The sequence below is a fragment of the Giraffa tippelskirchi genome, chromosome 3 (assembly GCF_054371585.1).
Source record: "Giraffa tippelskirchi isolate mGirTip1 chromosome 3, T2T-mGirTip1v1.2.pri, whole genome shotgun sequence".
Classification (NCBI taxonomy): domain Eukaryota; kingdom Metazoa; phylum Chordata; class Mammalia; order Artiodactyla; family Giraffidae; genus Giraffa; species Giraffa tippelskirchi.
This window is the reverse complement of record NC_137277.1, coordinates 27,442,374-27,455,050: the sequence shown is the minus strand read 5'-3', so window position 1 is coordinate 27,455,050 and position 12,677 is coordinate 27,442,374. Positions and strand designations below refer to the sequence as shown.

At 52.9% G+C, this 12,677-nt stretch overlaps 1 protein-coding gene across 5 annotated transcripts in view; it reads right to left on the bottom strand.

Annotated features, from left to right (window-relative positions):
- The window catches only part of MPRIP (myosin phosphatase Rho interacting protein), a 90,414-nt gene that overhangs the window by 66,578 nt on the left and 11,159 nt on the right, over window positions 1-12,677 (bottom strand). For all 5 annotated transcript variants that reach the window (XM_081583434.1, XM_081583435.1, XM_081583438.1 and 2 more), the window contains exon 2: window positions 896-973. In XM_081583434.1, the coding sequence (XP_081439560.1) occupies window positions 896-973 (78 nt within the window). The remainder of the gene's footprint in view (window positions 1-895; window positions 974-12,677) is intronic.

The following is a 12,677-nucleotide window of genomic DNA, read 5'->3' as shown; positions in this document are numbered from 1 at the left end:
CCTGGGTGGCAGGCACAGGGCACTCACATGGCCTTGCAAGAGGGTCTGCAGAAGGCTGGGCCACCTGCACCCTTCCAGAGAAATATTCTCAAGGCTCCCGTTGGTTGTTTTTAAAATTAAAACCCATTCCAGAGGAAGCCTGAAGACCCCAGATTCAAGGCATGTTCTAGGGGTACCATGGCCCCATCCCAGAGTGTGACACTCAGACTGGGGCAGGAGAGACCCAGAGGCAGGGCAGAGGCCCTAGGGAAGCAGGGGATGGCAGGGGAGGGCAGCAATTCCCAGATGAGCATGCATGGAAGAGGAAAGCGAGCTTTAACTGGAGCCAAATCCAAGGGGATCCCTGATAGAGGAATAAGCACTGACTGGGGTGCTGCTGGTCTGATATCTCCCTGCTCCTCTCAGACCTGCTTGAGCAGCAGCCTGTGTTCAGCAGGACCTGTCCCCCAGGGGCTGGGTGCCCAGCAGAGATGGGACAGAAGCCAAGTGGGCCCTGGAGGCCGCCTCCCTTCACTCCTGCTCATCTGCTGAGCCCCCAGCTGGGGAGGAAAGGGGGGGAAGAGGGGGCTGCGGGAGCAGGACTCTAGCACTGCAGGAACTGAGAGCTTAAAGAGCACAATGCAAACATGTGCTGAACTGCCCTCTGACCTTTTCCATTTAACTGTTTCTAAAGCTGATCCACAGAGCAGGTAGCATTCTTCTGAATGAAGGGCGAGGTGCAACTATGTATAACTAAGGCTGTTACTGTGGGCTCTGCAAGCTCACTGAGTAAGGGTTTCCTGTGGATCCTACCATCCTAAGACCCACAGCTCACCTCCTTCCTCCCGTGGTCCATCTGCCTCAGAAGGCCCTCTCTGGTGAGTCCTCCCCCAAGAATTCACTCTGAAGTCCTTACCCGAGACCGGTGCACTGGGTTGTCGAAGTCCGTCCCATCTGGAGCCAGGAGCAGCCAGCCGCCATAAATGGGCTTTGCCTAGAGGAGAAAAGGAGAGCTGGTCATCAGTGGCCTTGGACAGGTTCAACGGGCAAGCTAATGCCAAGCTGACAAGTGCCCACTGGAAGAGAATCCACCTTTGCTCTATGCCATCCACGCACGCACCTACTTCCAGCGGGAGACACTAGGGACCAAGAGGCTCCAGCAGGCCTGGAGCACCTGGTATGGAGACAGGAACACAAAACCCAGCAAGAGTCCAAACAAATGAAGAACACAGGACTCCTCAGAGCAGACACCACCCTGCAAGTTCCTGATCAAGCCACCAGGGTCACTTTCTTCATCACCACGTGAGTACCAGGCACCAGGGATAGCCTGTGACCAGCACAGCCAAAGGCCCTCGTCCTGAGGGTGCAAAGCCTGGGAGCAGAGACACTGCTTCAGCCATCACCAGAGAATCATCAACTTGGCAGCTGCAGGATATCGAGCTGAAAACCTTTCCAGTTTCTATCTTCCCATGTGAAAGGTGAGTGTGACAATGGTTGTATCTGCACCTCACGAATCTTATGTGAGGAGTGATGAAACAATCCAAGTAGAACACAGCCCAGCACAGGAAAGAAAATGGCAAGGCCGCTGGGAAAACAGTCTGGCAGTTCCTCAAAAGGTTACACTTAGAATCCCTATGGCCCAGAAGGTTACACTTAGAATCCCTATGGCCCAGAATCCCACTCCTACACATACCCAAGAAAACTGAAAGCAAGTGTCCAAGTAAAAACCTGGATGTGAATGTTCACAGCAGCACTATTCACAATTGCCAAAAGGTAGAGACAACCCCAGTGTCCATCAGCAGATGGATGGAAAATGTGGCCCATCCGTTCAACGAAACGGCATTCAGCGGTTAAAAGGCATGAAGTGCTGACACACTCGCTGCAACATGGCTGAACCTTAAAGACCTCATGCTAAGTGAAGAAGACAGACACAAATACATGATTCCACTTACATGAAAAGTCCAGAATAAGGAAATCCATAGAAAGAGGAGGCAGATGAGTGGCTGCCAGGATGTTGAGGGAGCAGGAAATGGGGAGTGGCTGATAACAGGTGTGGGTTTCTTTGGGGGTGATGAAAATGCTCTGGAATTAGACTGTGGAGTTATTTGCATGAACTTGTAAGTATGCTAAAAATTACTAAACTGTATTAAAAGGGCTTCCCCAGCGGCTCTGTCAATGCAGGAGACCCAGGTTTGATTCCTGGTCCAGGAAGATCCCTTAGAGAAGAAAATGGCAACCCACTCCATATTCTTGCCTGGAGAACCCCATGGACAGAGGAGCCTGGCAGGCTGCAGTCTGTGGGGTCACAAAAGAGTTGGATACGACTTAGCAACTGAAAAACAACAAATGCTTTAAAAGACTGAATTTTATGGTATGTCAATTATCTCAAAAATTGTATAAAAGGGGGAAAAAAACAACCTGAGTACACTGTCTGGCCTAAAAAGCCTTAATAAATGATGTATTTCTTACATCCAAAGAGTGCCCCCTCCCCCAAGACCCTGGCAGTAGGAGTTCAGCAGGAGTTAAAGGATGAAGACAGACACTCAGACCCCACCTCTCTTTTTGGCCACACCAGACCTGAGAAAGGGAGGCTGAGGCACAATCAGCAAAACAAATCAAAACCCAAACCCTCCGCCTGCTGTTTACACACAGACTACCCGTGGGAGAGCCTTAGAGTCCTCTTAGCATGCGTTTTACTCAACATTTACAAACTGGGAGGCCCTATCACATCACCTCATTTTGAAAAGCTGTAGTATCTGTGACTCGCAGAGGGGAGGTCACTCGCCAGAGGTCACAGAGCATGTGGGGTGAGCATGTCTAGGCTCCCGCAGGGCCCTGAGACCCAGGGAAAGCACTGGGTTCTCCCCGTGAACAGAAAGAGGGTTTTCGGGCATGGGGTATGGAGTAGACTGAAGGAAGGAAGCAAGACTGGCTTTGATGAAACATGGGAGTGGGTGCTGGCAGGGAACCAGGAGTCAGAGGGACATGGCCCAGAAGAACCGTGGAGCGCGTGGGATGAAATACTGCCTGGGAAAGCAGAAGCAAAGAGAACAGAGGTCTGTTTTCTCAGCAAGCACCAGAGACACCCAGCTGTCCCCCAGGCAGACAAGCACACGCGGCTTCTTTCTGCCCCACTCGGAGATGCACACACGGGACAGAGGAGCTGGCGCTGGGGGATGACCCCTTGTACCCCAGTCTGGTGACTCCCCACCATGGCCACGGGGCCTGCAGGTCTCTGACCTGTGACATCAGGAGGTTAGAGCCCAAGGCCGTGTCTCCTCAGTTTCTGTCTGGCTTCGACCACATACCACCCTCTCCTTTTCTGGCTCCAGGGCTTTGGGATGACCACACTGTCAGCTACACCTACCTGTCCTTCCCTCAAAAGGGCAGTGAGAGACATGGGCTTGGCCAGGTCCCTCAGAACCTGGCCTGCAAGCAGCATCATTATTCGCTCAACAAACATCTTCTTGGCGAGCCTACCAGCACCCGCCTCACCTGGTGACTTCCTTATATGAATCACCCCAAAGCAGACCCCACCCAGGTGAGTAGGTCATCCTGAAAGGTGGGAAGGCTGGGTCAGTGGAGGGCACAGGGCAAGAGACAAGGGGTCCAGCAGCCCGGGAAGTGGGCAGTGTTCTGCAGGAGCGTTTACTAAGGCAAACTCTACTGACAAAGGGCAGATGGGGTTGCCCAGGACAGAGGGGACGGACAGGCTGCTGGGGGTGATGGCTACAGGGCACAGGGTTCCTTTTGGGGAGGATGAAAGTATTCTAAAACTGACTGTGATAATAGTTGCACATCTCTGGGAATACATTAAATCACTGAACTGCACAGTTTAAATAAGTCAACTACACATGGTATGTGAGTTTCATCTCAATAAAGCTATTTAAAAAAAAAATCATTTACCAAGGCCTATGTCAGGCAGTGGGGAAGCAGAGATGAGACACTGCTCCCCTCCATCGGGTTCACAGTCCACAGCAAGCACACAGGGAACAAATGACCTGTGAGGAGGCAGGGGAGGGGAGCCCTGGTGACCACGGCACGGCTGAAGCGAAGTCAGAGGCAGGAGCCCGACAACCAGCGGGGCCGGTTTGGCTGTCGCCCTCCCTCAACTCGCCAGCGCGTCTCACTGAGGGCTCCAGACCGGGAACCCCTTCCACAATCCTGGAGAGCCGCACCTGGGACACACGCTCTGAGCCTCCTGCTCCTCAGGGAACCTCAAGCTAGACATGCCCACCTGCCTTCCGTCCACAAGAAGAGTGCCCCAGACATGCAGCTGCTGCCCCCACTATTTCTCAGAGGGGCTAAAAATGGCAACAGCCAACCCGGCCATGCCGGCGAGTCCAGAAGCGCCCCACACAGCCTCTGTCCCCACAGGAGAGGTTTACCCCATCAAGCCAGAGGTTTGTAGGGCAGCATCCCTCCCATTCTCGCCTCACCTCCCCTGAAAGCCCCCAGTGACCTGACATACACTCTGGTGACCCCAAAGGCAGCTGGCACAGGAAGTGCGCTCTAGAAACTTCTAGTGGCCTGTAGTTTTGTTGCTGTTTTCTGCCAGGGTGACTGGGGTTTACTTTAAGGGGCAGCAGGACAGGAGAAGCAGGTAACTCATCTCGATACTGAGGACCCAAAGGATGGGACTGAGTTCTGTTTCAAGCAGGCCACCGGGAGGAAGCTCACTGGTCCAGTCCCTGTGCAAAAGTCACCATCTGGGACCACCCGCTGGGCCTCTCTCCATTCCATCAAACTTAGCCCTGCCTCACACACCAATAAACCAGAGGCTGCACTTCCGCTGACCTCTGGGAAGAGGCTGCTTGCTGGTGGCTGGGGCATCCTCCTCAGCCCAAAGCCCTTTCGAAAATGCTCATTTGACATTTCTGCTTCAAGATGCGGTGGATGTAACGTCCCTATGTCTCCCACTAAGCACAAATAAAAGCCTGGACACTGTATGTTAGACAAACCTAAGGAGACTTAAAAGCGGGAGAGAAGACTGCAGAAGGGCTGGGTGCTCAGGGGCCGAGGCACCACCGGGAGGTGTGCAACCTGGGTTTCCTTTGCCCTCACTGTCCCAGATAGGGGTCTGGAGGAGAGGCCACATGGACGTGCCAACAGGCACAGACAGAAAAAGCCCCAGGAAAGGCTCTCCCTAGTCGAAGAACCAAGGAAGGGACAACTTGGCAAAACACAGAACTCTTCCAGAGTAACCAGCCTACTGCAGCCAGACAGAAGAGACACCTCCACACTCCCACCCTCCCCCAGCAGAGGCTAGACTTCCAGAGACTTCCTACTCAGTAGGGCGAGGTGTTGGGACAGCAGGCAGGGGCCTGGGACTGCCCTGCCCACCCAGCAGTAAAGGTCCCCTCTCTCTCCCTGCTATCTGAGGAGGACACCTGAGGGGCTGCACCCTGCCCCCTATGGCAGCAACCATGTACCTCCTGCCTCAAGTGTCCATGAAGTCCAGTGAGGAGCCAGACTCCTATCTCCACCGAGAGGCAGGAGGCAGCAGCCCTGCTTCCCCTGCTGGACAGTGCTAGAAAAACCCGACTGAAAGAGAGAGGTTAAACACAGCCCAAAGTCACCTAGCGTGACACAAAACTGCCCAGGTTGAAAAATCACCATGATACCAAGAACTGGGAAGGTCGATGCCAACACCAGGGTGTCAGGCATGTCAGAATTATCTGGTGGAGGTTTAAAGCAGCCATGCTACATGGTTCAACAAGAAATTATGAACATGCTTGGAATAAATGAAAACACAGAGAGCCTGAGCAAAGAAACAGAAGCTGTAAGAGCCAGGTGAAAATTCTGAAACTGAAAAATACAATAACTAAATCAAAAGCTCAATGGATGGGCTCAAAAAGCAGAAAGATGGGAACCATGGAATGAATTAGTGAGCTGGAAAACTAAAGAATAGAAATTGCACAGACAACACAGAGAAAACAGACTGAAAAATAAGAGAACAGAGTCTTCGGGACTGTGGGACTATAACAAAAGACCTAACATCTGCGTCATCAGAATCCTAGAAGGAGAGAAGGGTTAAAATACTAAGACTTCCCTGGTGGTCCAGTGGCTAAGATTCTGAGCTCCCAATGCAGGGAGCCTAGGTTCGATCCCTGGTCAGGGAACTAGATCCCACATGTCCCACCAAGAGCTACCATGCTGCAATGAAGATCGAAGATCCCATGTGCTGCAACTAAGACTCAGCACAGCAAAACAAATATTTTCTAAAAGTACTACTTACAATCATTAAAAAAAAAAATGAAATACTGGACTTCCCTGCCAGTCCAGTAGATAAGAATCCATCTGCCAATGCAGGAAACATGGGTTTGATACCTGGTCTGGGAAGATTCCACATGCCACAGGGCAACTAAGACCACGCTCCACAACTACTGAGTCCACGTGCTACAACCGCACACCCAGAGCCCGTGCTCTGCAACAAGAGAAGCCACAGTAATGAGAAGCCCAAGCACTGCAAGGAAGAACAGCCCCCACCCACCGCAACTTGCGAAAGCCGGGGCACAGCACCGAAGACCCAGTGCAGCCATAAATAAGTAAACAAACATCCAACTACAGCATAATCCAGGAACCGCATTCCTGGGCATTTATTCCAGAGAAATAAAAGCTTACACTTCACAAAAACTGTACATGAGTGGTTACTGCCACTTTATTTGTAAAGGCCAAGAAAAACCTGGAAGCAATGCAGATGTCCTTCACCAAATGAGTGGTTAATCCATGCACACTGTGGAATACTACTGAGCAATTAAAAGGAGGGCAACTGGTGATGCACGCAACCTGGATGAGTCTCCAGAGAATTAGGGTGAGTGGAAAAGTCAACCCTGAGGTTACGTGATGTACCATTCCACTGACACAACATGCTTGAAATGTGGAATTTCTAGACATGGAGACAGACTTGCAGCTGCCACAAGTTAAGGAGGCAGCAGAGGTAAGAGGACAGGAGGACTGTAACGATGTCCTGTAATTTTATTAATATAAGATGCAGCCACTGGGGGAAACTGGGTAAAGAATACACAGGATCTCTCTGGATTGTATCTTACAACTGCATGCAAAACTACAATGATCTCAAAATCAAAATTTTAATTAAAAAATAAAAATAAAAAACCAAAAACCTATTACTTTAGGATACTCGCTCCACACACACAGACTTATGCCCCTGGAAGAGGACCCACTGCAATCCTAGAGCAAAGAGGCTTAGCCACGAAGGCTTCTGCAGTCCACAGGGGCCAGCCTCAGGCCAAGCAGCCTGCCATGGCCTCAGCTGCATTGCATGAGCTCACTGGCCTGGCCACCAGCTTCTCCTGAGGCCACAGGCACACGCAGTTTTTGAGGGCTGCCGACTGGACCACGTGAGCTGCTCCGTCCCCTTCCCCCTGCACCACCCTCCTGGGGCAGGTCTGGGTTGCACCAGGCCAAGTGGGTGGGGCGGGCTGCAGGCAGGGAAGGAGCAGGCACCCGGCCTGTCTTACAGAACATCACCCAGCTGCCACCCTGACGCTGCCCAGACACATTCAGGCCTCTGGACACAGCTGCGTGATCACGACCAGCCCCACGGTGTCCAGGCATTACATGCCAGGCTCTCAGCTCCACAGGGCCCATCTGAGGCTCAAAGAAAGGAGACGTATGTGACAAACTTCTGACAGGCTGTGAAGCTCGCTCTTCTGTCCCCTCAGATTCACCTGCCCCAGAGTGCAAGGGGCCCTGAGAAAGGCAGACACATCACACAGTATTGTACCCACAACCATCCATGCAGAAACGTGGGTACCACCTTCCCACCCCTGTCACCCTAAAGGCCCCCCCCACAAGCACCTGTCCTCCACGGACAGGAGTAACCCCTTTCTCTACACAAGCCCCTTCAAGTAGAGTAACCAACCCAGAGCCAGCTGCTTACTGAGAACTTACTGGGGCTCCCCTCCTCCAAGCTGTGCCGATACTCACACCTCCCGTGAACAGAAAACTGTCTTCTGGCCTCGAGACTCTGCACACACAGGCCTCTGTAGAGAGGAAACCCCATCCTGCAGCAACGCCCTGCTTACCCCCAGGTCCATCTCCAAGCCCCCCGCCATCTCCAGCCCTCCTGCTTTCACATCCCACCTTTGTCCAGCAAGGTGCCCAGTGGACACACTGAGGCAGCACTCAGCTGCTCCCCACTAGTCCTCCAGGTGCTGCTGCAAGGCCTCCGAGCTAGGACAGGGAGAGCCCAGGCCACACCTCTACCTTCCACACATGGAGCCCGGTCACCAGAAGAAAGCGACACCGAGGGACAAGCTGAGCGCTGAGGAGCACGTGGACGGGCTGGCCTCCCACTGTCCTCCCTTTCCTGAATCCAATCCCCACCAACACCACGTGCGCCACGGTGGCCCCGACAGAAAGCAAAGACGACCCAGGAAAGCCGGCACTCTCAGCAGGCAGGCGGCCACACGTGGAGAGAACCCGTCTCCCTGCTCCTCCCTGGTAATCCCACAGCCAGACACAGAGCCTAAAGAGACAACACAGAGCAGCAAACGGGTGTTGGTTTGGAGCTTAGACCAAACCGGGGGTGGAGCTTAGGGACCAGCAGTGCTCAGGGCAATGAACCCCAGAGAGGACCTGGTACATGAGATGGTCCCAGAACAGCGTGGAAGGAAGGACTGTAGAGTATTCAAGGTCAGCCCAGAGGGGATCCCAGGATGCCTGACTCTGAGGTGGGGCAAAGCATGCGAACCCCACAAAGGCACCCTCACACAAGGCTGGACATGTCAACTCCAAGCACAGTGACCAACCCCGTGAAAGTTCTTCAAGGAGAGCGGTTCCACACAGCCTTGAAGAAAGACCCATACTATGGGGGCCAGCGTCCCACCTTGGGGACACCTCTGGGACAAGCTGGAGCATGAGGAGCTGCACAGAGGCCGGAGGTGAGGATCTAGTGAATGCTCCAAGGATGGGGTGTGGGTAGACTGAAGCTAACGCATCTTCTGTGGTTCTGAGGTTGGCTCCCTGCTCTTCTTTTCCCCAAGAGTTTCTGTGGAAATGCTTCATGCACTCATAGAAAAACAGACTTTTCAATATTTTCTGCATTTCTATTCCAAAAGGAGAAATGATGCCTGGGTAGCAGCCATCTGGCTATCTTTATGAGCATGTAAATCACAGGAGATTTCAAGGTCACCTGTCTTTTCTGGGACATGTGGAGGTAAGTCAGTAACAGGAAATGTGGGCACACGTCCAGGTCAGTCTGAAGCCTCGCCCTCGCCTTATCCCGGCCACCTAAGAAAGAACACTCCATCCAGGCAGACCGCAGAGGGAGGCCTGTTCCACCTGCCTGACCCACACCTAGGTCAGCACACACTTCCACAAGCCAGTAGGGCAAGACCTCAGGAGCATGGGCTTCTCACTTAGAGCAAACCTGCTGGGACAACTGGGTCAGTCATCCCTGCAGATCCCACCTCAGGCTTCTCCTCCCAACACCACGTGGGCCACTGTGCTGGGACTCGTCTCTAAGATGCGTCCAAGGGTCTCAAGCCCTCAGCAGAGAACACTGTCCTGCTGCTTTACGGCCATTCAGTTCTAGACCCAAACTACACTCCTCCACATGGGCACACCTGCCGGCATGAGCTTCCAGGACATGTCATCTGCCTCTGAAAGCCAGCAGAGGGTCATTGGACACTGCCAAGACAAGCACAATCATGGGGCAGTCCCTGCACCTGACTCAACACCATCAGAACCCAGGGTGAAAGAAAGCGCAACTTCTGAGTGAGAAAGGGGAGCACCAGGTGAGTGGCCCTAAGGACGCACGCTGCATCCAGTGGGCACATGGGAAGGCTTTCTGAAATGCCCTTCAGTCTGCTCTGCTACCCAGCCGTCCTACTCCCCAGCGCTAACACAGTCAACACCCACGGCTTACGAGGCAGGTCACTGCTCCAGGTACCTCACTCATGCAGTCTGTGCCACTCTTCCTCATCTCACATATAAGGAAACTGCAGTCAGTGTCTCAGCAAGCGTGAGTCAAGGCCACCTGGCTCCGTATCATGCCTGTAACCTCTGGACGCTGGCCACATCAGTGAGCCACTCCCAGGAGTAAAAGCTGGTGCCACCCCAGCAGGATGCACAACCCTAGTGGGTATTCTCCTTGGGGATCTAGCCCTGACTTCGTCACTCAGGGCTTCCCCAGACATCCCTCCACCTGAGGCCTGGGACCTGCGTGGAGCCCTGATTCGTGGTCCCCGTAAGGAGCTCACCACAGGATGGACCACTACAAGCCACCCTCCGTGGAGCTGTCCACCTGGTGTGGCCAGGCACCAAGGGCTGTGAAGGTGTTTAGGGAGCGGACAGAGGCCATGGGGCTCTTCTTCAGAAGGAGGAGTCTTTCCTATCTGTGCACACAAAGACAGAAGTGCAAGCACAGGCTCCCACCTCCACCCAGAAAAAGCAGAGTCTCATAAGTAGAGCGACTCTATCCATTTAGCATCCAAATTGGGACACTCTGGGAAATGAGCAGGGAGCCTACTAATTACACCAGGACACATGGGCCTAAAGAAAGAAACTTACAAGAAATGCAGTTTACACATCTCTGCTGCCAAAGGTCAGGTTGCAAAGACAACAAAGCCACCGAGAATACCTACAATGAGACAAAGACACAAAACATGGAGCTAAGGGTAAGGACCTCGGCAGCAGGGAGCAGAGAGGAAGGGCATGGAAGAGACCTCCGTGCAGAGTGAGCACAGGCCAACGGCAGAGATGGAGGTCAGGGAGGCCAGCTGGCCTGTGAGGAGCCCCACGCTCCCCCCAGAAGTAGCAGAGCCTCACACACAGTGCCGCCCCCTCCCTGGCAGCACATTACAGAGTGGGGCTCCTGGGGGGGAGGGCGCATCCCAAACTGCCATGCAGCTGGAGCCTTTGGGGCCCTCCTCCAGAGCTCTAACCCCGAGAATCCACTGACAGTCCCACCTTTCGGCCAAATCAGAAGTAGCACTGGACGTAGACAAAGACAGTAAATACTTGATGAAACAATCACCCGAATGCCAACTGCTCTCAGCACAGAACACATCCACACTGCTGCCACACACCTGACCATGGCTGAGCCCCAAGCTGTGTGTGCAGACGTGCACACGTGGGTGTGACAGGGTGAGGCCAATGCCACGGCAGTCCAGCATGCTCCTGGGGACCTGGGGTAACTAGGATGGAGCAGAGGACGGAGGTGGAATCTGTAGTGTTAGCTACACGTGGGCAGCAGATGCCAAGCCCAAAATGACAGAAATACAGGAACCAAAGATGTCAAATAATGGTTTGGCAAAATGTGGGTTGGGCTTACCTGGTGGCTCTTCCTTGGTGAAAAAAAAACCCGCCTGCCAAGCAGGAGACATGGGTTTGATCCCTGGGTTGGGAAGATTCCCTAGAGAAGGGAATGGCTTCCCACTCCAGGCTTCTTGCCTGGAAAAATCCCATGCACAGAGGAGCCTGGTAGGCTATAGTCCATGGGGTCGCAAAAGAGTTGGACACGACTTATCGAAAACAACAACAAGCAGAAACCAAAACTGAGATGGGGGTAACAATGACTTTGGGTTATTTTTGTAACAACTTACTTTTTTGAGGCATAATTCACATACCATACAACTCCTCTGTTGTACAACAGGTATAAAGTTCAATACAAATTCAGGTTTGTATTGCAACCATCACCACCATCAAGTCTAGAACAGCTTCATCATCCCGGAAAAGAAGCCCTGCGCACTTTAGCTGTCATTTCCGCACACTCTCCCCCAGGGTCCCCAGCAGCCACTAACCTGCTTTATGTCTTTACAAAGTTGCCTAATAGGGATGCTTCACAGGAATGGAATCAGGTAACACATGGTCTTTTGTGCCTGGCTTCTCTCACTGAGTGGATGTTTTCTAAGCTCAGCTGTGCTGTAGTGGGTGCTTGTCTCACTCCTTTTCATGGCCAAATAATGTGCCGTTGTGTGGACGGACCACGTTTGTTTACTGATGACACTGGGGTTGTTTCCCTCTTTTGGTGACCGTTGTTAAAAATCCTTTAGGAGAGATCAAAGAAGTAAACAACAGCTGTCTAACTGACCCCAAGCCCCTTGGAGATTGGCTCCCAGCAGCTTCCCCACATCTCACCATTCAGGGGTACACCAGCATCTCCCTGCATCGCCTGGCCTTCAGCTCCCACAAACCCCTACCCCAGGACATTGAAGCCCCAGCTTAGCTCCTGCTCAATAGGATCTTCAGGAGGGAATGGAGGTTGGGGTGGGGGGTGGGCTTGGCTGCTCCTGTACACGGGCACAGCCCTCCCAGATCCTCATTCTGGACTCCTCCACCCGCCCATGCCATCTCTGCCCCTGCACCCCACTGTCCACAGTGCTGAGGTCTGGCCTGACGAGGTCTGGCCTGTTGAGGTGCTTCCCGGCGCAGTTCACAGCAGATCTCCATGGGACCCAGCAATACCCCCACAAGCCAGTCTCCACCCTGAAGAGCCTCTGAGATGTGTGTTCACAGCAGCACGATTCACAACAGCCAGAGGAAGAACAGCCCAAGTGTCCGTCTACAGACAGACATAAACAAAATGTTCTATGCCTTAGAATACAATATTCATCCAGAAACAAGCAGTGCACACTGATTTCATGTTACCACATGAACTCTGAAAACATGCTCGGTGCAAAAAGCCTGACAAAAGATCACAATTTCTACAATCCCATTTGATGAAATTTCCA